Below are 23,420 nucleotides of genomic sequence, written 5' to 3'. Positions count from 1 at the left end.
CAGCGTCCGTGGTGATTGTCATCGTCACTTCTCGGAGCAGGGTCCTAAGTCCTGCTACCTGTATCTCTGTATCACGTCGGAGGTCACCATTTGACAAGCGGCAAGAGAGAACTCGCACACGACTTAACATAAGTCATAAAAGCAAGCTCCATTTTATTTCACCAAACAAAAAACTTATATACTGTTACAGATGTTACTAATTATAGTTACGTATCTGCAGTTTGTTCTCACATCTACAGGGTTCTCTTCTGCATACTTTGTTAATCACAAGTTCACTCCCGTACATTCCTTACACAGCTGCATCTTCTTGATATTTTCTCACAAAGCGTTCTCAGGGAAGCAAGCTATTGTAGCTTGTTAGGATTTTTACTGAGGCCTGAGTATGCTGAGGCTTTGTTCAGGTTTATTTAGTTAACACAAGTTTTGCTGGAAAACTGTGTTTTCCAACAAAACAGTAGTCCTACCCTCTGTGCTCTGCTGATTGTAAGCATGCTTTTTACCAAATTTCTACTTTCCTCCCATCTCTTACTACCAAAACAATGAGAATTAATGATAATTTTTACTACATTGAAGTTCTTGTTTCACAGATATAAGTACACCAAGTTTTCTCCTTTTGGCACTTGTGGATGCGGAGCTGCTGTGTTCCTTCATGCATTCCCGGTCTAGAAAGGTTAGATGGTGGGTAATTCAGATTAATAATCAAATTTCTCTCACAAAAATAGGTGGGTTGAAGCTGGTCCCATTTCTGAGTTCCAGGTAGTATGGGGCAGATGCCCTCTACAGAGTAAGGGGCCCCAGGATTCAGGCAGGTCCTGTAAGAGCTGTGCTCCCAGAAACTGAGTCTTTTCCTACATTCTGGTTTAGCAGGCCTACAATGTGCTCAGCACTTCCCCAGGAGAGCAGGGGGATTCCCTCTTGCCATGCACCAGCCACAGAAGCACTACCTACAGCTGACCTAGGACAGGGTTGTTGGTGTAATCTTCCATTACTTGCCTTTTGAAACAAGGCCTCTCTTTGATCCTCTTTTAGTTCTGTGTAAGGAAGACAGGTGAGCAGCAGCAGTACCTCAACCAGCACCTGGTACCACCTTGACGTGGTAGAAGTGCCTTTTCCCCAGTTTTTAAGGCAGAAACAAATTCACCACTCAAAGCTTGTTCTCATGTCAAGCAAGCCTAGAAAGCAACTTTTGTTTCTTTAGGTGTGTTATTCCCAAGATCCTGCTGTAGTATATTTACCATTTGCCTCCTCCCAGTTTCTTGATTAGGGACAGGCCCTTGCCCCAGTGCAGCCTAAGCACAGCTACAGCCCCAGGGGCTACAGAGCAGGTCCTCTCCACAATACTATGGGAAGACCAGCAGCACTGGTACCTTCCCCACCTTCACCAATACAGCAGGAAGGTTCTGTTCTCCCTACTCTCTCCCTCTTGGTCAAACAGCTTTTCTTAGTAGTTAAGAAGGCCAGGGAGGTGGGACAGGGGTAGGAAGGGCAAAGCACAGAGGCAGGCTCCCTCTAGAAACCAGACTGAAAGCCAGCGTAACAGACTCCTCCAGCCCAAGGACTTCCAACCATTTGTGAAGGATGGGAGTGGATGCGGGCAGGAGGGAGTCATCCCTGGACAGAAATTTAAGCACGCCTAAGGAAGGTAAGAGTTGTGTCCAGGTCCTCAGCAACCACAGCCACACTGCATGGAGGTCTGGGAACAGCTCCTGCATGTGCTCTCTGAGCATATGCTATCCCATGATTTACCTGGATACCATGCACAGTGGGATCCCAGACATCTGGCATTGCACAGCGTCTATCACTCACATCCAGGCCAAAGCACACACTGCTTAAGTCACACTGGGAAAGCAAAGAAATAAAGGATCATGAAGGCCTTTTTAAGAGAATTTTATTTGAGTGGTTCTTACAAAGATTGTTGCAATATGAAAGTCTTTGATAGAAATATCAAGCTGTCTTGTCAAACACACTAAAGTAACCCAAAAATATATTTCAGAGCTCACAGAGCTTAAAAAGAGCAAAGATTATATGCAACCAGAACAAAACATGTTTCTGTATTTCCTACCCACTTTTAGACTTGGCTGAAGTCCTTCAGCTCTGCCCCACTGCACACATGGAAACTCATCTGGAAATGCAGAGATGTTTTGCTTGGAAACTTAGACACACCTCACAGTATTTACAAAGAAACTTTTACAGATACAATAATCAAAAGTTACCATCAAGAAATAAAACCCTTCAATCCTTCTATTCTTAACAATTATTCAGCACAAAGCAATCTGAGTAGCTGTCCGCAGTCAGCATTCAGTAGCCTTTTGGATTTTCCATTTATACAGAACACTAAATATGTCCCTTTATCCAGTCTCTCTCTGATACCACCCTTGAGCAGATCACCCACATTTAGTGAAATGTAAAATGTCTTTGCTGCATTAAAATAAAGGCTCATGAAACATTAAAAATGCTATTATGTCCCATCTGCCTTTTACAGAGAACTTGTTATTTATGAGCTACTTCTCAGTTCCTACGGATCACCTTAATGTACAAGAATTACAAGGCAGAACAAGAAGTCAACAGCTTTGTATACAGTGGAAATGCTAGTTAGGGAGAATGAACACACTGCATTTCTGCTTACTTCATTTTATTTTTAAAGATAGCAGGAAGTGTACACAAAATGACATTAAATCCTTTCCTTTAGTTTTATCTAAATAAAAGATAACTCAATCTTCCTCCAAAAAATACCTATGTACAAAACTGACTAAATTAATCTTCATCGTCGAACAGGAACCAGTAGTTGGGTTGCAGTCATAGAGTCTGGGAAGAGGCTGTGGTATGTTGGAAGAGGTACATACGCTGCTGTAATCATTTTACCTAAACACAAGAGGGAAAAAAAAAAATTAGTATTTGGTAATTTCTGTAACAGATGACTAAATGTAGGTGTGTACATAGAACACTCACCTGCAAACCACCTCCCATGCAACGCATTGACAGCCGCAATGGCAGCAGCAATCGAGGGACATTTGACATACACATTGCCCTGCAAGACAGAGTAGTGCAGCCTGTGAGGAGTCAGAGCCATGTCCCCCGTCATTGTTCCTCAGCTGCCCCCTGGGCCTGGCTGTGACAGAGGCACACCCACTCCACCATGCATCAATGCAGAATGAGCATGAGAGAAGGGGACAGTGCTACTGGAACTACCCTGCTGTGGCAGTTACTGCAACATTCAATTTTTCTTAATAGGATTTTGCAAGACAGTCTAAACATGCACTTGGATCTGCACTCACTGAGCCATGGATAGCTGATCAGCTCCTGAGAGCCTTTCAGAGAGGGGATCTAAAGGCTCCCAATCACTACCACCATGTGAAAGAGCACAAGGGGTCTGGCTGCCCCCATGGCAGCCCAGCCACCAAAGTCTATAAGCCACTAAGCTGAAACACATATGCTTCACTCAATATGCAAGCTCACAGCCTGGATTCCACAAGGACCAAGCACTCCCCCTTCCACCAGATGGGAAGGACAAGCAGCACTTCAAGGGAGACTGACAGCATAAAAAATCTCTTAACACGAACTTCAGCATGTCTGTCTTTACTTGAACAAGAATTGAGGCAAAGGGAATATCCCACCCCAGCTGGGCAGGAAGAGCCTGAGATGGTTCCCAAGGTGAATGATGGACTGATCTTTGAACTTCACCAGGGATGCCTGGAGTTTCCCATCTGCAGATCAAGCCCTGTGCCTCCCTAATCCAGAGACCTGCAACAGTCACATTCAATAACTCCAGGACACCCAGATGCCTACAGTAATGTGTGGCATTTTTCTGGCTGCTTGCTTAAAAATAGACCACCAGTAATACCCAAGCAGACCAATTCTAGCCGAAACAGGTTTTTCAAGAAAATAGTATATTAAGAAACAGCCTTCCCTTTAGCAGCTTCAGTCAGCCTATATTAACTCTTCCCACTGCAATGTAACTCATTCTCTTCTCCTGGGGTGAACCTAACCTTAGGGGCAGGTGATTAAAGCACTAAAAAACCAACACACAGCTCTGTTCTAGGCCTCCCCCTGCAAAGGCACCCAAGCTGCTTAAATACCCAAATGAGATGCAGCAACACAAAGCTGTGGTTTTCCTTAACAGCCAGAAGTGCAGATAGGTGCAGTATATGAGCCACACACTAAGGACTGCAATTGTTTCATCCACAAAAAAATCACAGCCTCATAGCCAAGCCCTGACAGCCCTTAGCATGGAAGTCTGTCTGGGACAGAGTCCTGAACATGCCCAGAATCTAAGCCTGGAAAACAGAATGGTACAATGGAAACTGTATCAGTGGGTATTTTATATCTGGGTCATTGCTGTGCTACTATAACAAAATAGATTTCATTTTTTATGAAACCTTAACTCATTACATAGTAGCTTGTAATTTCTTCTTTTAAAGCCACCTGCTAATGTGAAACAGAATTTTGCAGCTCAATGTGCTCAGAACATATGTGAAGTTATCTTGAGGGCTGGTGTGATTTTGGGGGTGGTGGTTTTTTGGGGGGTTGTGCAGTGGTTTTTTGTGTTTGGTTATTGGGGGTATTTTTGGGACCAGGAAGTGCTCTGGGTTGTTGGTTGTTTTTGGGTTTTTCTGTCAAAGAACACTTTATTTTCTCTAAGACAGTAACAAAGACATTGTGGGCAAAGTATCATATATCTCATCAGTCCACAGTCCAAGATCACAGGTGTGATCTTGAAGGTTACAAGACGGCAGGGAAGGTGGCATGTTGTTTTACGTGATAGATTACAGCTTCCATCTAACTTCTCTGTAACCCACAAGAAAGGGAAGGGTTTCAAGTGACATTGTGGCAGCTGCACAAGACAGTGACGGTTCGTGACTGCCGAGTGCATTACCAGGACAGAACAATCCCACCTAAGCACACCAACAGGAACGTGGCCTTCAGCCTTGCACACAAGAGGACACTTTCAGGGTCTGATGGGTAGAAATTAACCTGTGAAAGCATCTGAAAACTGAATTTCCATTTGGACTGTGAATTCTTTTAAAAAAGGGTTCAAGATGGTTAATCTATTTACAGACCTTCCAGAGTTTACACATTCTAAGAGCCAAGATACAGAGAAGAGTAACCAGTCTGGGGATTACATAAACACTGTGAAGTCAGAAGAAAAATGTGTTCACCTGTTTAAGATTCAGACACGAACCTGGAATTCAGTCAGCAACAGCAGTCTCTCTCTTCCCTTCCCTGTTCTAACTCCACTCCTCAGACTGCCCACTGCAAAGCTTTAATGCCATGAGTGACCACCAACTGTTCCCAAGCACGGGATGAGGCACACATTTACCTGCACACCATAATTTTCTGGGAGAAAAGGCCCTTGTAGAGCCCATGCTCTACAAAGAGGAAAATGGAAGTCCCTGGCTTGTGGGAAAGGCACAGCTTAAGGAAAAAGCCAAATGCCTGAACTGGTCACTGCTCTTTGACAGGAACTTCAGCTGGTTAAACCTGCAAGAGCAGCACCAGAAAGCTGCTCAAACCCACATCCAAATTTTACACAATGATTCAAAACAGGTGGGAATAAAATTCTGTACAAACTGCGAAGTAACTTCAAGACATTTATGTTCCGTTTAGGAAGAAAACCCACATATTTGTAATGCTCCCCCTAGACAAAACAGAGAACCAGAACACCTAACAACTGCTCAGTGTGTTTCCCCCTGGAACCAGGCATACCTGAGCTGAGTTTTTGTCAACGTAGATGTGGATAACTCCTCCATGTTTGTTACATTCTTCAATCACATCATCTTTAATTTCTGTGTCCCAACCAGCCTCTTCTTCACTGTACAGGGGAAGTAAAAACAGGACAGAGATATCACTCGACAAAACCCACTCCCAAAACCCACTAAACACACCCCCTTCAACATTCTGATTTCTTTCTTGCATGTTAAAGTCATTGACAAATGCCAAACAGACAATGATAAATCACTTACGTTTGAGGATTAAACATGTTGGAAAGCTGGAAGCACTGTGTTGCAAGTGGTTGTACAGAAGCAGCTGCAGCCAGAACTGTTGTAATGGAAAAAAAAAATAGCATACCTAAGAACCCACTATGCATGCTTCTAATTTATTCAGCATAATAGAAACAGCTCTGACGAAACAGAAATTGAAGGCAGGAAAGCAAAATTCAGAACTAGACGCTATTGATGATAGACAGATTTAAACTGATCAATACAAAACCCAGCACATTATGAATCACAGTTGAAGCTGAAAAGTGAAAATATAATTGTGCACATTGATTTTGGCAGATTTTCCATTTTAACATTAAAGGGCATGCATCTTCATTTGCATCTAAATGTCTGCCTGAGTTGTATGTCAGGAGCACCTTTAATGTTTTGCTCCTCGTGGAAGCCTAGCAGCAGCTCAGGACAGAGCACTACCCTAGCTGACTGCACAGTGATAGATAAGACACCCTGGGGAATCTTAAAATCTTTTACAGGCATGTTGAATTACACTTCAAAAGTGTACCTGCGCTTTGATCCCTTGAAAATGCAGATTGTAGGAAACATTTGACAACTGAAATCGCTCTTTCCCTATAACTACAGAATTATCATTTATTGCTGCTCATCATCCCAGTACATTTTACTAAAAACTGTCCCACAGGCTGCCCTTCCATAGGCTTCAGGCCCTTCTGTCAATGGAGCTGCAGTAACAGCCCCCTTCCCCATGTACTTCAGACATTAAGGGTTGTGCAGTCAGACAATGAGTGACTCAGGAACAGTAACCCCAAACTCCTGACAATTAAAGGACCCCTCTAAGGCAGGGAGAACATTCCTAACCCAACCACAAACACCACCCCACACATTTTCTTGGACTAACACATGGCTGGGGAATGTTACCAACAATGGAGAAAATGCTATGAAGAATTTTCAGTCAAAAAATCAATCACAGCATGATTCCCCACAGACACTTAACAGGATACAATTTCTCAGGTATGGGCACCATACCAGAAGAATTTCACCTACAGATACCTGCAATAAAACCTCCTAAATACAAGTCATACCAAATGCTAGTTTACCTTCACTCTGCTGAGACAGTCTTGTTTGTAAATCTAAAGAAAAATACAGAGAAGTTAATTAGTACGCTTGCTAGCATCACTGTATCATCACCTGCCAGTCAGGTTGTTCAGCTTGTATTTCTGTGGTTAAGAGCTTATTCCAGTATCTCAACCCAGTCTCACTGTTCCTCTAGTTGTGAGTAGTTTCACTAATTTCAGCTTCTTTAACTGAAATATTCTGGACTTGACAGATCCCATGACCACAAGGCATTTCAAAGAGAAACAATACCTTAAAAGGACAGACATGACCATGTCCTTTAATTCAATGTATCACTCCCACCTTGCTTTTGCTGCGATTGAGCTTTTTACAAGACATGTTTTATTCCATGAGAAAATAATTACAACAATTCTGACAGGCATTAGTGGTTTGACATCTTTACTACCAGAGAGAAGCTAAACACACCAGAGATTCTTAAAGCAGTTACCAAATTTAATTTAAAGCAGAATAAGGCAATACTTCACTTGCTATCTTTTCATATAGATGGCACAATGATACAAGCAACTTTAGTATTTTTTTGAATTCAAAACCTTTTCAAATGTTCAGAACATGTAATTTGCCTAGAAAACATGACTTACTTGTTTAACAACATCAGTATTTACTTGTTTAACATCATTAGTTACTTGTTTAACAACATACACCTGTCCCAATTCAAAGTGATGAGAGCAAACAAATGCAGACTTTCTAGCCATATCCAAGCAGATGACTTTTGAACCAACAGAAAACTTCAGAATTCAAGAACTGTAAGCATAAGCCCCTTCAAAAACGGTTCCATTTAACACACAGACACTAGGTGTGAGAAAACTGAAGCAAATCATCATCTGAATTCACTCATTTAGAGGGCAGCAAAGCAATGAGTACCAAGTAAGCTTCCAAGCTTACCAGGTACCAACATATTTTCTCCCTTTCTAATAAAACCTCCTCCACAACACTTAAGAACCAACAAGAGTAAATGTTTTTTCTTTAGATTTTTCTCAAGTGCCTTTCCAAGTACCTTGCAAAGAAGAACACATTCTGAGAACCATGCTGAAAAGCAAGAGCTGGAAGAAGCAAGCTCTGAAGGCTGCTAAGAAGAGCTGGCTATGTTTGGCATGCCTTCCATCCAGATCTGAACACAAAGTCCTCACCTCCACAGAATGAGAAATACCACAACAGCAAAGTCTGCCTTAGCCTGTATTGTCTGCATAAACTGCATGGTTTTGGCCAAATCTGTAACTAATTACCTAGTTAATTAATACTCAGACCCTTCTGAAAAGAAAGGCTTTCTAAAAAAATCCACAGATCTCCAAACACACAAAATTTAGATGAGGACAGACACTTCTTCCTCTGCAATTCCAATCCAATTGTATGTAAACATCATCTCCAGCTGAACGTGTATGTGTGGGCCAGCCTGGGGCTCTATAGCCAAATGCTCCAGAATTCCTGCATCAAACATGGTAAACCTGCACATATTATCAGTGCAAATTCTGTCCAGGGCCAAGTAAGATCTGCAAAGATAAGCAAAGTTAGCTACCACTATCTTGTGCAACAGTTTCATAGGTTAATTATTTACCACCTTTGAAACATAACCCGCTGCTCACCAGATCTTTTACCAGCTAACCGGATTCTCTTGTTGCTCATGACTGAAGAACGGTCCTTTCCTCTCACTTCTAAAATCACTCAGAATTAAGAAATTAATTGTCACTCTTTACTGTCAACTCACGTTTCCCTACATTCAGTTTCAAATGGTATGCGGAAACTAATACACCTGGCAAATTCAGATCAAAGTACCCATTCAGTTCATGTTCTTATATATCACCTGCAAAAGCAGCAAGTTTAGCATGGCAGGAGTACATGCTTAGTGCACAAAGAAAGCCAAAGTACAGGCATAACTACCAAAGCACTTTGTGTCTTAAAATAAGAAACTTATTTTGAAATCCAGATGGCTTTAAATAGGCCAAAGTCTGCCAGGTATTGCCCAGTGTCCTGAGTCATTACTTAAAAGAGAACAGAGACCAAATGGAGGTCCAGCATGATAATACCCAACCCTTCATCTTTTGCAGGACAACATCTCAATTTTTTCCATAAACAGCTTCTCCCACAAGAAAGGAATGTTTTGTCCGACAAAGCATTAGAAGAATGTTCTATAGGCTGATTATTTTAAATGTACTATGTTCAGAGAACAGGGAGTACACAGCTACAACTATTCAGCTTCAAATTCTTTTTCCTGCTGAAATTTTCTCCATAGGAATAATGGCTGACTTCTCAGGTCTCCCATAAAACTAATTCTTTACCTTCCCTATTTGAGTTTGATTGACCCCTTTGAACATGGATTATCAGAAGTGTTTGTGGATGTATACATTACACCTCAGATGCTCAGGCATGCTGCCTCTAGCAACACAGCTATCATGCATCATGCTACCAGGTCATATTCTAGCACTGAAACTGAAGTATTTAGGTATTTTTCTCCTCCTTTTGGCCATTCTTCCACTGCTAAGCTCCCAGACTATGTGACTGGAATTTGATTCAACCCTGAAGAGGTGAACAATATACAACACCCCAAGAATCTCTTAGCAGCAGCACCTACATATCTATCCACCTCATTCCTACTGTTGACCATTTTCATTCATGCAAATGTTACACAAGACTAGCTCAACACCTGAACTTTGGCTTTAACAAAACCCTCCACCTTTCCCAGCTTTCACCTTTAAAAAATTCCTTCTTTCTCTGAGCTAGCTTCTTGACACACCCTGTACTTCCTGTACTACCCACTTCTCTGGTTTAGTAACATCCAAATGACAGGAGACTAAAGATCAGCAAGAACAGTTCTATTACTCCTTCTCCTCTGCCTAGGAAAGGCAGTTTTATCAAAGACTGCTGGTCTTTAAATGCAGTTTCTCTGACAGTATGCTATACTTTCATAATATTCTCCAGTTTACCCTTCTTTAGTATGACTTCTGAAGGAGCAAAGTCCAGTCAGTAATGGGACCAGAATCTGGCCAGACCACATTCTTCTTCCTTCAAGTGTACGTAATTTAAAGTTACATGTTTCAGCTATATACCATATCACAGACTTAAAAATGTTTGTTGACAATACCAGAGATAAGACCTCATGTTTCACAAATCTGTTCTCTCACTCTTTTCATGGGTGTTTTACTCCTCTGAATTGTTTACATTAGCCTCTACCTTTAGCTTTGTTTCTACCTTGGGAATTTTTTTTTTAACTACATATTCCTAGCTTATCTTCCTCAAATTCCAAGCTTTATGACCAGTGTCCTCACTACAAACTGAGCCAGTGAAATACATAGAAACATCTTGGGAGTATTTTTACATTCACCTAAGTCTCTCTTGCATTTTTTTCTTCAAGAGTTGGTAAACCTTCATCTGTTACTTTCATGACTTTTACAACATCTAACTAAATCTGACTGTTGGCAGGCAGTTCTCTTTTGATCTGTTTCCCAAGCTAAAAATATTGTTTTATTATCAGTCCTTTTTTCTATTCTTCATAGGCTGTATGCTCATTCCTTATTTCTTTTGAGGTAGCTTATCACCCAGGTTTAGTGTGGAACCCACACTAACACGACTTTTTCTTCTTTCTGCAGAATACAGATCCAACAAAGCATTAACAATGTGAAACAGAAGAAACTTTTCACATCCTACCTGTTCAAACACCCAAGTTGCTCAGCCCAGATGACTTAACTCCCTTGTTTCTTCAACTATCAGTTAGACCTGTTTGTGTAACCTTCCATTTAAATGCGAGCAACTCATGATCCCTCAAGTCAATGGTCATTTCTATTCTCATCCGTAACACCTTCATTACTTACCAAATTGAGTTTAAAATAGCATCCCCTCTTCATGAGTCAGTGAGTGTTTGATGAAGAAATTTGTCGGATATCACATCCAGGAATATCTGGGCCCCACCATTATTACTAGCAATTCTTCTCCAATCTGTATCGGGGAAGTTAAAGTCTCCCACAATGACATAATTCCTGGTAGTAATTTTCTCTAACAAGAGTAAAGAGATCTTTAATCCATAACCAAATCTCACTCTGGGGATAGCTCATGACTCTACAGCAGCAAAAAGCTTATCTTTTTCCAAAGTTACTTAAGTTGCACATGTCTGCATTATTCCTTTTGTACAATACTAGTGGAATAAACAATGCTACCCCTACCACCTTTATTTCTATAGTTGCTAAACATGCATTTTCTTCACACACCTGTATTCAGCCCATTTATTTCTCCACAGCCCTGTTTTCTCATGCTGATTCCATGCTACCTTAACCACTCAGCTGTGTCAGACGTTTTTGACCATGTTCTTGATTTAGTGAGCTTGGATTTTTTTTTTAACCTCATTTGTTTCAAATGGGAGGCAGAGGAAAAGGACTGGTGTTATTTTAAAACACTACTCTCATTTCTAATTGCCTACAGATGTTTCTACACAAGACCGCCACACCACTTTATAACCTATATTAATCTTGATCTAACTTCAGTGGTGGCTACCTTTTCTTCTCTTTCTGGATGGGATACACTTTTTCCTCACCACTGTACCTTTTTTATCCTTCTCAAACAGACAATGAACATTTTTCTGTCACTAGCCAGTTCCTTTTCCTTCCAAGGGTACATCTCTAGAACAACTCTATTATATTATTTAGCAACTGTCTACAGCTTCACATATACTCTTCTTAAGGCTGCACCTGATCTTCAGTTACATGACTCAGGCCTATCTCATTAAGTCTGAATAATTTCCATCACAAGCTCTGATGGAAGGCAAACACGACACCTTTTCTTTGCTACTTTCCTGATACTTCCCACATGTTCCAGCATCTGGTTATCTGAAGTTTTTTCTACTGTTATGACAGTTTCATATACATTCTTCTTAGTATTAATCAAGAGTAACAAAAAAGTAACCTTCAAGGAAGTTACTCATTGTTCTAGTTCTAAAGACCCCAGGAACAGTTTGTTTTTCAGGCCAACTATGAACTAAGCAGCAGCAATCATATCCCTCAGTCTCATACAAGCATACCCACCTGCAGAATGCATATACAACTATAGCCAAATCCAAGCAACACACATATGCCCTGACATAAAATGTCTTTCCTCACCAGGACAACCTTTATAAAAACACTGCTGCCATCTTTGTGATGTGTATTACATGAAGTCCTAATAACCTTCCTGCCCCTCATACAGCTCTGTTTTTTCTGAGGGGTCAATCCCCTTCCAATTCTGAGCCTGCTATTTTTTACAGTCAACACTTACACTGCAATAGAACATACAAATCCCCACTAGAAGAGAGACTAGTAAAGAGATAAAGGTTTGGGATGAAAAACTACAACAGATTTGCAAAAATATGCTAAGTGAATCACACCTATCCAATTTGTGATATACTGTCACTAGTTATTTGCTTATGGATTTGCACTGTTTTACAGTTTGTAAAACATGCTGCAATACCTGTGTTCTTGTTTAGACAGACAAAAAAAAACCCCATAGTTAAGTACTTCTTGTCTCAATTTTATAAAATATAAAGTAACTTAAAAAAAATATAAGTATGTCATCATTTCTTACCTGTCACAGCTCCAAAGGCCAAAGATCCACTCATTTGCAGAGCCTGCTGTGCAGCTGGAGGAATCTGCAAACCAGTACCTGGAACAGAACATAAAGAGACCTTGGAGCAAGCCCTTTCACTCACTCAGGGATGCAGTAACAGAAGTATCAGAAATCTTACTGTTGTCAAAAGATAAAAAATACCATGCATTTAGAAGTTTTGTAGAGAAAAATGTCTGGGAGCGGCGATCCGGAGGATAGACGACACTGATGTGATTAAGGTCAATGCTCCCTTTATTTGGCCCCTTTACATCCTTTTATAATGCCTCGATTTGTCCACGTGACAGCAGCTACAATTTCATTGGTTAAATGCTCAGGTTCACACGCGTCTACTTACTTCTGATTGGTGATCACACGACCGCTGGTTGCGGGCCCTGCCTTAGCTATGCGGTTAACTGTATCCTGCTACACATCCTCTTTTCTTGTTTACTACTTTTAGTCTTCCCCTTTTTGTGTCCATCAAGGACAGGTCAAGAATTACGCTTGGTCCATCAGGCCTGGATTGTGCACTAGGTTTAAGTATACATGGTTGTTTTCCCTGAGGAATTTCTCCACAAAGTTTCATACATTTATCCTAACAGTTCTGTGGAGCGTTTTAATTCAAATTCTGCACACTTCTGTATCTTCACACACTTTCTATTCAACATTTTGCATACCTTCTGCAAGTCTTGCCATCAGCTGAAGGCGACCAGTTGTTCCCAAGTCAATTCCAGTCCGTTCCAACTCATCACTGTCCAAAAATGAGCTAGCACTGGAAGCATCAGTACGCTCAGTTACATGTCCGACTTTCATTGGCCTCCCGGCCAGCTCAAATCCATTGAGTTGTTCCAGGGCCTTTTTGGCACACTCAGAGTCTGAGAACTGCCAATTGGAAACACACAAATTCAGTAATACTGCCTACAGCATTCAGCAACACTTCTACCGTATGTAATATGCATAATTATGCAAATAGGAGAAAAGCTCTTTAGGATAAGAGCAACAAGCTAACATAAATGTGCTCTGTATTTTTGATTTAAACCAAACGCACACATACTTTGGTATTTACTTGCTCATAATTAGGTACTATATATTTAAACATGTTGTTGAAGTTACAGCATCCAAATACTGCAATCAACAGAAGTCACGGCTGCAGTTCTCTTTCAAGACTGACATTTGCTTCCTTTGCAACCTTACAACTGCCATGGTATTTACTAACAGATGTTCTGCTTTATGTTGCAAAACATCAAAATTAACATACTAACATTTATCAGCATTAAAACGGTCAAGTATGAACTATATAGTAAGTTTGGTTTCATTTGTGTCCACATGCCAGATGTCCCAGCCAAGATTTTTTCCCCATGACAAATTGCCAGGTCAGTCAAGAAACTCAAGTTCACAAAATTGTGTACCTGAGGTTAAAGAGGAAAGATGTTTTCAACTGAAAGTTTCAGCCTCCAAAATTTTATTTCCCTTAAAAATCTCAAATTCAATTATTTTCAGCTGCAAAAAACATCAGTCTTTACTAGTGTCTTTGCCTGCAGAAGGCAGCATTTGCTTTTGCAGGCACTGACTACAAAGGAAACTATTCCCATCTAAAGACATTCATTGCTCATTCACAATATCCAGACAACTGGAAGAAAAAAAAAAGGCCAGTGCTGCATCCTGCAACATGACACTTCTAAAATGAGACCTACAAAGACATACAATAGCAACTTAGTAGCTACTATGTATATGTGACACATTTATATTACACTTTTTCATTGTAAGTTCATTATGTTTAGATTGCTACTATATAACCACATTGATATACCAAGGAAGGTTATATATATATATATTTTCCTACATGGGAACATTACACTCGGAGGTTGTCTAAGAAACCTGGCAATTCTAGTCATACCGTAATGAATCCATATCCTTTTGAGCGTCCAGTTTCACTGTCCATCATGAGCTGAATACTTTCAATCTAAAGATAAGAGTAAAACTGTTTATTATCAGACATTTTGGAACAAACTTCAAGATACCAGAACACACCATGAGAACAGCCTTGTCAAATACACATATATGAATGTAAAACTACTATTTTTTTAAATCAGTTTCTCATTCCTTCCTCCTTTCAAAATTAGTGTACAGACAGCTAAATAGGTACTTGGATAATAAGACAGAAGCAGGTAAACATAAGGGTTTTGAGCTCAGGTACAGGCAGAGGCTTGGTCCCGATACAGAATACTACCAGATAATGAGCATGAAGACATGATCAGATCCTAATTGAAACATACCGGTCATGGCACCTCATATGCTGAGAAACTGTTTTACAAGCGAAGAAAAGCAGTTTGCATAACTCTGACCAGGGTCTTAAAGAAAAAGCTGTGTATTTTAATAACTATTGGTATATAATTGGGAACTCCTAGAAGTTTATGTTACTGAATTAAAAACACATTGCTGAGCTATCCAATAGCCATAAAGTAGCACTGGGAAGGACTGAAGTACATGGAGTAAAAAGGAATGATCTTCACAGCTCTCCATGTAAGCCTCCTAAACTACCTTAATCTTACTGCAATACCTTGAGGGGAAAAAAACCCCAAACCACAAGAATAGCAGCCATGTGGATTAAAATGTAACCAACTGCAGCAATTTTCCAGAGCTTTGCATGGGAGATTTAAAGGGATACGCATACTGAGTCTGAATAAAGCACGTGAAAAGCACTGGTACCATACGTACAAGGCAGAGTTCATATCCAAAGACATGAACCTCAAAGACATGAAAAGACCTCAAATATTAACAGACTTCTTCCCCATTAAGAAGCATATTAAGTATCTAACTTTTCCCCATCTAAATGACATATACCCCAGTACCTTAACACAGCAGGGCTAACATGTATTGTAACTCCACTGGAAACTTAAGATTTTATCTGCTCACTTTCATAATTCTCTCTACATAAACTTATTACTTTGCTGCAAACTGGTGCCCAATGCTCAGGAGTGAGAATGGGCCTGGGTCAGAGCTGTACAGGATACACCACTAGCTCATGGTCTCAACATCAGCTAAAGCTGCAGCAAAAAGTCCTCAGAAACAGATGACAGATAGTACTTTTCTCAGACCACTTAGATCCAGTTCTGTATTTTGCGCTTTAACCCGTGAAATTACTTCACAATTATGGAAGGGAAAGATATTACAAGTTGCTGGAGCAGGGTACAACATAGCGAATTTGTCTGGTTTTGGGGTGTTTTCCCCTGTTCCTCAACTTCAGGTATTCATTGAATTGAGCTTTTTAAGACCTGCCATTCAAATTCACTGGACACCATCACAAATCCAAATTCTCATCTGCTCTCCAGCACTACTCACATACCTAAGGTCTGTGGATGCACGGGCACAGCAGTGCAAGAAAAGGAACAAGTGTTTTGTGACTATGAAGCTGAACTATTTCCAGAAGCTGCCGGGGCTCTACAACTAAGTTAGGTTTTTTAAATAAACTGCTCTAACACAACATGCCAATTTGAAGTTTACCCTGCCAAATGGCTCGAAGATTCCTCGAAGCATATCTTCAGTTATGTTGAAGTGTAACGATCCCACATAGAGCCTCATGGGACCAGCACTGCCCTTCTGCAGATTATTTGCCATTGCTGCTGCTCTGTTTTTCTCTGCCTAAGGAGAAAATAAAAATTCACCTTCCATAAGAAATTAATAAAACCCCCTAACACAAGCAGAATGTATCTATCAGATCAAAACTAGAAGATTCACCAAACAGAAGCTGTAGTATGATCTGCAGTCTATTCATCAGAATTAAACTTAAGAGCTACAAAACCCAAGACCATGAGCAAGTAAAGCGACAAGAAATTCCAAAAGCCTTCAAACTGAACAACTTCATTCAGCATTCTGGCTTCTACCTAGTAAATTACTCTGGAAAGCATACACAATATAGCCTTCATTTCTGTAACACTATAACAATTTCTTTACTACTACTTCCTTAAGATCTGTATTTTCCTAATGCCTTTATATAACTTTGAATCTCTTTAATTCACCTGTTACCTACAGGGGAAATAAAGTCCACGTATAACTAGCTTAAATAACCATCCTTGTTAAGGTTTTCCAAAATTCAGTGGTAACCAGATTTCCAAACATCAAGTTTCTCACCAAGACACAAGCGGCATAACTCAGCATGAACAAAATGAGGTTTACAATTCCTTACCTGTGATGCCTGTACTATAATAGGTACACCCAGGACTCTCTGTCCAGTCAGTCCTATTGCCAGGGGCACTGAACTAACATCAACAAATTCAACATATGCAATTCCCTTTGAACGTCTGGAATTTCTATCTGAAATCATTCGTACATCACGAACCTGAAAGGCAAGAATAGAGATGGAAATACTTTTATAAATAAAGGAAAAAAACTAAGGCAGCCTATTTCTCAGGTATTAATACGGAGCATTATTTGCCAAGCCAAGGGCTTTGTAATCATGCTGAAAATCTACAGCAGCACACACCCTCCTTTTTTACAAATCTATCCCAGAGGCAAGCTAGTATTAAAGCTGCTGTTTGAAGTCAAATATAGTATGTGACAGAACTTGCAGCACTCTAATGCTTTACACCAGAACCTTAGAGCTGACAGAAAAAAAGAAATTTTTCCAACTTAGAAGTTACAGGAATTTTCAAATTACACTGCAACTGACAAACCTATCTGAAAAAGGAAGACAAAATATGAAAAACGAAGTTGGTTTGAGTCAGAATTGCATCAATATGTTTTGCTTCACATCACATGAATAATGAACTACTGAGAAACTACATTTACATTACATTTAATAATTAAAATGTAATTCCATTACATTTAATAATTAGTTCATCGATAATCCTCCTTGTATACAGGTATAAGAAGCTACAGAAAGCCACACACTTACAATTCTGAAAAATACCCATCCTGTACTCAAGTTGTACTAGGACAGCTTGAGGCAGTATTCAGAATAATTTTAACTTCCCAATCAATTACCTTCCCTACTGTAGAGAAAAATTCTTCCAGGTCTCTTGGTCGAATTCTTGCAGCCAACTGCATGCAGAACACTGTTCGAGCATCCCTCTCTTCAGGGGTAAGATTATCAATAGGTTCTCTGGAAAGGGTAAAGTTCAGTTAACAAACTGACTTAAGATAACTCATCTCTGGACCATACATGAAACACTAAAAAAGCAATACTTCACAGTCTCTGACGGAAAAAAATATGCCTGCTGTGTTCAAAAAAGACACAGTTTAGGACTGAAGGAATTAGCAAATATTATCATGTTACTTACTTTTATAACATGACTGAATATCCTATTTCAACTGTGAGCATTAAATACGCCTGAAAAATTCTGTTTTATGTACAGAAGCCCAAACGAAACAGAAGTACCACTTTGCTGCTGTCCAGAACTGGTACCAGGTACCACTATGGAGCTTGCAGTCAAAAAGATGAAAGGACAAGAACACAAAGGTAAACAGGGTGAACTAGCACAGACCAGCTCTCCAAACTCTCGGACACGAAGTGTTAGGCTTTGCCAACTCACATCTTGCATTTACCCAGTCACTTTAGAGTCACTACAGCCACTGCATAAAACAATACTGACATCCATGTAAATACAACTCCCAGTCCTCGTTTCATAGTTTCAGCTTGTTAACCCATACAAATGTATGAATAGTGAATAATTACTTTGATCATTAACACATTATGACCTAGAATAACTTTATTTCAATACTGAACCATTAGCCAAAATTAGATGCATCACTTTTAATGTATTGAATCTTCAAATCTAAACAAATCTGACTTGTACTTAAGTACAAGCTGCATAAGAATTAGCATTGTGGATCCTGGATTGAGTTTCCAGCCATCTAGTATATATTTTTATTAATGTAATTACATAGATATTAATCACTGAGAAAATACAAGAAAAAATTTAACTGAATTATCTCAGTAGGAGTTTGTCAGTCATTGAAAAACAAAATGAGATTGGTTAAATTTAACTGCATTAATGTAAGAGAATAATCTCATTAGAAGCTATCTAAATCCTATTCCCTTAAACGAAAAGCCTAAGAACGGATAAGCAGCTCCTGGATTGCACAGGTATATAGACTCTCTACAAATAACATGAACAAATACTCAACAGCAAAAAGAAGCATTTGTACTTTTCTATTCCATACTCTAGATTATTAAGTATAATTTAGCAGAAAAGCTAATTAAAAACACAATGGGGAAAAGATTGAGAATACAAATAAATAAAGGCTTGTTTTACAAACTGACATTATTTAAAACCTTTTATGACATGAGGAGAAAGCAACACATCATCAATGCTCTTCTCTCACTGGCTCTCTGAATGAATTCCAGCATCACTTATGAGTACAAGCTGGAGAGCAAGTAGTCATGCATTATTGCAACATCACTTTCCCAACTCCAACTGGACAAAAACAAACCAACCCAAACATATATGAGAAGTCATACCTAACAGGGCTTTTGTCTTTTCTGAAAGGACTTTTGCTTCTGGAGCGACGTCTGCTAAAAAGAAAGATCAACAAGATTATCAAATATGCCACCTCTGATTCTAAACAAAATCTAATTATGATGTAATGAGAAACAAAGAAAAATCAAAAACCTTAATTTGATGCTGTGAGGCAGACCAATCTTCCCTCTGATGGCACTGTTGAATTTTGGACCAGAACTATGGCAGAAGAAAAGACAAGACACCTGAGTACTTGAATTTAAGACTTCCTGTCTGTACTCATATTACACTGCAAGTGCTCACCCACCCTTGCATCTGAACTTGCCAGCATTTCCATTAGCAGCACCCACAGCATGCATAAGATTCTCAACAGGTTATCAATACATGCAGCATTCCAGACCATAAGGCACAGAATATGATCCCCTCTCAGTTTCACCTACATCACAAAATCCTAGAATATGCAGTACTCCTCATGAGCCAGTCAGTAATGGCACATCTGTATGTGCAAACTATTCTGAGCTGCAGTTACTGTTGTAACCATTTCCACCTGTATTTTTGTCCATGTCCAAGTTCTACAAACTGATGACTGCAAAGCATAACATTCATGGCTTGGAACTCAGCGTCAGAGCTGTACGCCAAATGGCCCTGGCAGGATTAACTGTTCGACTGTAACATTTTAAAATTTAAAGTTCCATGAAATTTAAGGTGCAAGAGGAAACCAAAGTGGCTCCCTGCAGACCGCTGCAAGGGACACGTTCACTAATGTCTCTCAGCTCTCACCACTGAAGTGCTACAAATATGTAAATGAAGCTTTCTTTAAGTACCTAGTGGCCATCAAACCAGAGAAGCAGTGAACCCAGCAGTTAGCTGTATACAGACACATAACCGCAAAAGGAATCCAGTCTCTTGGCTGAACCCAATTTAATTCTCCAGGCTTCACAGAGTCTGCTAGAACACACTATAATCCGCCCTTTGCTTCTACATTAAGGGCAGTCCTCTCGCTAGTTAATGGGGCACACAGGAACAAACTGTGACATGAGCAATAAGATTCATCCTGAATATTGTATTCTCCCTGAATTCGACCTCCTGGTAGAGAGTTGTTCAAAAGGCAAAGAACAACACCTGTTAACATTCTTCCTGTATCTCCACCAAGCGCAGAGGCACTGCTGCACAGACTGAATGCTGTGCACTGGGCTTTGGCTTTCCATCTGCACACAATTGATTCTTTCTGCTGTGGCTACGAATTCATGTGAAACACCCTGTAAGACACGGCAGGCTGAAGACATTAAGTAGTCTTTCACTAAATCCATATGGCCAGGCAATCTGTCTGAAAAACGTCTTCTTGCTCCTCAGTGGAGCAGTAATGCTCATAGTTAAACTCAGCATCCACCACAAGGAGGAAGATGCCCGTTTTTTAAACATGTCATGACACAGGTGGAAGTAGTTGGCCAAGATCCAAAACCGTGCTGGCCAGGTTAAAGCAAGGGAAATATGGCCCTGTACAACACTGGAAAAAAAATAAAGAAAAAAGACCATTTAGAAACTACTTATTAAGAGAAGATAACTACTTATTAAGAGAAAATAAAACATAAAACACAGGCACATGTTGAGATGAGATCACTATTGATCAAAACCAGATTTTTTTTGCCTAGGATAATTTACTCCATTTCTTGCTTTAGTCCAGACAAATTATTGCTGGGAGTGTCCATTCAGGGTCTTCACAATCTATGACACAACTGCCAAAAGCTGCATCTGGAAATACTGGTACTAATTCCAGAGTCTAGCTTCTTATCAGACATGGGATTACCTTGCACCTTCACATCTGATGTAAAACATGGTGCTCTCCATTTCAATTCAAACGCAGCCAGACAAACCAATTACAGTGACTCCAGAACACTAACATGCAGACCAACTAAACAATAATAAATTAAGACCATGAGTTTTCAAGGAATCGGTGAAAGAAATACTGTGCTTGTCTAAACCTAACGAGAAACAAAAACAAACAACTAAGAAGTAACAGTTTTCACATACATACACAACTTCCAAAAAGGGAGGGGAAAAAAAAAAAAAAGGGATGAAACAAGGGTGGGGAAAACCCACAACCCAACTCAACTCCAAAAATCTCCATTTTCACTTTTGATGAGTACTATCTTAATTTACAGAACTCCATGACAGCAACATTAAGAAACCCCAGACCATTGGAATAGACCAGGCAGAAGTCTGGGGCAAGGTGAGAGCCCAAGTTACATCCCCAAAATTCGTTTTTAACAGTATTCTCCTTGTGTTTTTCTAAGGAGACATGCTTGTCAAGCTGTAGATCTCAAGTAAAGCTTCTTTGCTTCCACTGTCTTTACAATTGCTGCCAAGTTTCTACTGTCCTTTATGGAAGCACCATGACACAAGCCATTAATCTCTATGTCACCTTCTTTTGTAAGCCAAAGTCCTGTGTGCAGCCAAAGCACACGCTTTCACAAAACCTACGTGATGCCACATGGCCCAATAACAAGTCAGAAGAAAGCCAGCAAATTATCAGCTTTTACCTGTTCATTCATATTCAAGACTCCAACAAAAGAATGTAGGACAAGGCAAACTTTGGCTAACGAAGTCCAGGATAATCACAATGAACTTTCAGTCCTCATGTAATAAACCTGTATTCCCAACAGCTTTGTCTTTTTTTCTTGGTTTCATAATAGAAACAGGATGGTCTAAGTGACTTCTGTATGTTAGCAGTAGCTGAGATTTGCCCAACACATCTAAGCAAGACTACTCAGTCAAGTTCTTTCTCGTGAGAGACCTAATGATACAACTATGTTACACTCAAGGGACAACATATGTGAAAGTAACATTATAAAAAACCACCTGTGAACACTAAGCAAGCCTGTCACCTAATTCTAAAAAATGAAAGCATTTAACCAGAATCTCAAGCCTAACCTGACAAACTCGAAGTTTTCAGGTTCTCTGTAGCACTCTCTTACCCTTTTCTTCAGAATTACCTACTCTAAACTTTTCTCACAATTGCTGAGATGCCTCCTAATTGCTCCCAGCAGCAAAACCATCTCAGTTTACAGATATCAGCTTAAATAGAAGCCTTTGCAAAGCTAATGAGAAAGATCACAAAGAGGAGGAAGAGTAAAAAAAAAGATAAATTAGAAGCCATAAAGAATTTTGATCTAGATGCTGCAGTCAGCTACAACCTTGTCAGCAGTAACTCTAACCCAGAACTACATGAACAGCCGCATAGAGAGATTCCAGAAATTTTCCAGCCAGCAAGAGTACTCTGGCAGTGACTTTTAAAACACTGAGCTGATGGCACTGATACAGAGAAGACTTCTTCAAATGAAAGCCCAGTTTTGGTAGATCCAAAGGTGGCTGGTGATGTGGGAGGCTTCATCTCCAAAGCTTTTTGTCTCTCTGAAATTCAACACCTGCTATACAGATTTAAAGGTGGGTCTCTGCATTTGAAGAGCCCCGAACAGGAAATGCAGAGCTCTCCATAATCGCATCTCCTGAGGTCCTTCTCCTTCACACCTTTTGATCCAAAACTAGAATTTTGGAATCACATTAGCATGTGTATTGCTTTAACAGGACCATCCATCATCTACAACTGAATGACAGCAACTACGTAGTGACTGAAACAGTCAACACCAAAGCTTCCGGGATACATGTGCTTGCCCTATACTGATCTTCCACTAAACTATCTAAACACCAGAATTCTACTTGGTTAAATGAAAGCAACGATTTGGCAACTGAAGCAGTGAACAAATGATCAATAGAGTAAGCATAACCATGTATCCCTCAGAGCATACTAGATTATCTCTGCTTCTTGTTCGTTGTATCTCAACACCAGAGAAATCACCCAGAACAGCTACGGAAGAGTGCCAGGATAACAAAAAAGACCCCTTCCAACCATTGACCTTTCTGGCATAACACACCTCAGTGCATTAAAACAGGCATGGGTTATTGTAGTAGCATCAATACTTTCAACCTCTACTTGAGGAAATTATTTTGGAAGACAAAAATACTGGAACTCCCAAATTTCATCAGATGAAAAACCTTCTCACCCAGGAACAACAAGAAGAACAAAGAACAAAACCCTCCAACACAGCTGGGAGAATGCAGCAACTCTCCTGAGGAGACAAAGGACATCCTCTTCACATAACACTGCACTGGAGGTGAGGAGACCAGGAGGCTCCAAACACAGAAGGCTGAAGTTTTTGGTCAAGGTCCTCTGTATCTTGAGCCACAACAGTGGCACTGGCTTAACACAACTAGCTGCCGTAATCTTACAGGTGCCGAACTCTGCACTGCTGAAATCTTCACA

At 40.0% G+C, this 23,420-nt stretch overlaps 1 protein-coding gene across 8 annotated transcripts in view; it reads right to left on the bottom strand.

Annotated features, from left to right (window-relative positions):
• Positions 1-1,871: 1,871 nt before the first annotated feature.
• Positions 1,872-23,420, bottom strand: part of RBM39 (RNA binding motif protein 39) — a 31,319-nt gene continuing 9,770 nt past the window's right edge. Inside the window, exons 1-14 of one of the 8 annotated variants that reach the window (XM_085079236.1) lie at positions 20,222-20,358; positions 19,253-19,318; positions 19,102-19,155; positions 17,625-17,742; positions 16,828-16,980; positions 16,146-16,283; positions 14,539-14,604; positions 13,319-13,523; positions 12,624-12,701; positions 7,046-7,078; positions 5,961-6,036; positions 5,704-5,809; positions 2,950-3,028; positions 1,872-2,862 (exon numbers count right to left, since the gene is read on the bottom strand). In XM_085079236.1, the coding sequence (XP_084935362.1) occupies positions 2,762-2,862; positions 2,950-3,028; positions 5,704-5,809; positions 5,961-6,036; positions 7,046-7,078; positions 12,624-12,701; positions 13,319-13,523; positions 14,539-14,604; positions 16,146-16,283; positions 16,828-16,980; positions 17,625-17,742; positions 19,102-19,155; positions 19,253-19,318; positions 20,222-20,307 (1,359 nt within the window). In that variant the 5' untranslated portion in view covers positions 20,308-20,358 and the 3' untranslated portion in view covers positions 1,872-2,761. Of the gene's footprint in view, positions 2,863-2,949; positions 3,029-5,703; positions 5,810-5,960; positions 6,037-7,045; positions 7,079-10,885; positions 11,067-12,623; positions 12,702-13,318; positions 13,524-14,538; positions 14,605-16,145; positions 16,284-16,827; positions 16,981-17,624; positions 17,743-19,101; positions 19,156-19,252; positions 19,319-20,221; positions 20,359-23,420 lie in introns of those variants that run through there. The other 7 variants (XM_085079237.1, XM_085079232.1, XM_085079233.1 and 4 more) reach the window with 7 other exon arrangements.

Source organism: Lichenostomus cassidix, chromosome 20, assembly GCF_008360975.1.
Source record: "Lichenostomus cassidix isolate B80296 chromosome 20, HeHo_3.0, whole genome shotgun sequence".
NCBI classification, from domain to species: Eukaryota; Metazoa; Chordata; class Aves; order Passeriformes; family Meliphagidae; genus Lichenostomus; species Lichenostomus cassidix.
The sequence above is the reverse complement of the archived record's forward strand: the minus strand, read 5'-3'. Positions and strand labels throughout refer to the sequence as shown.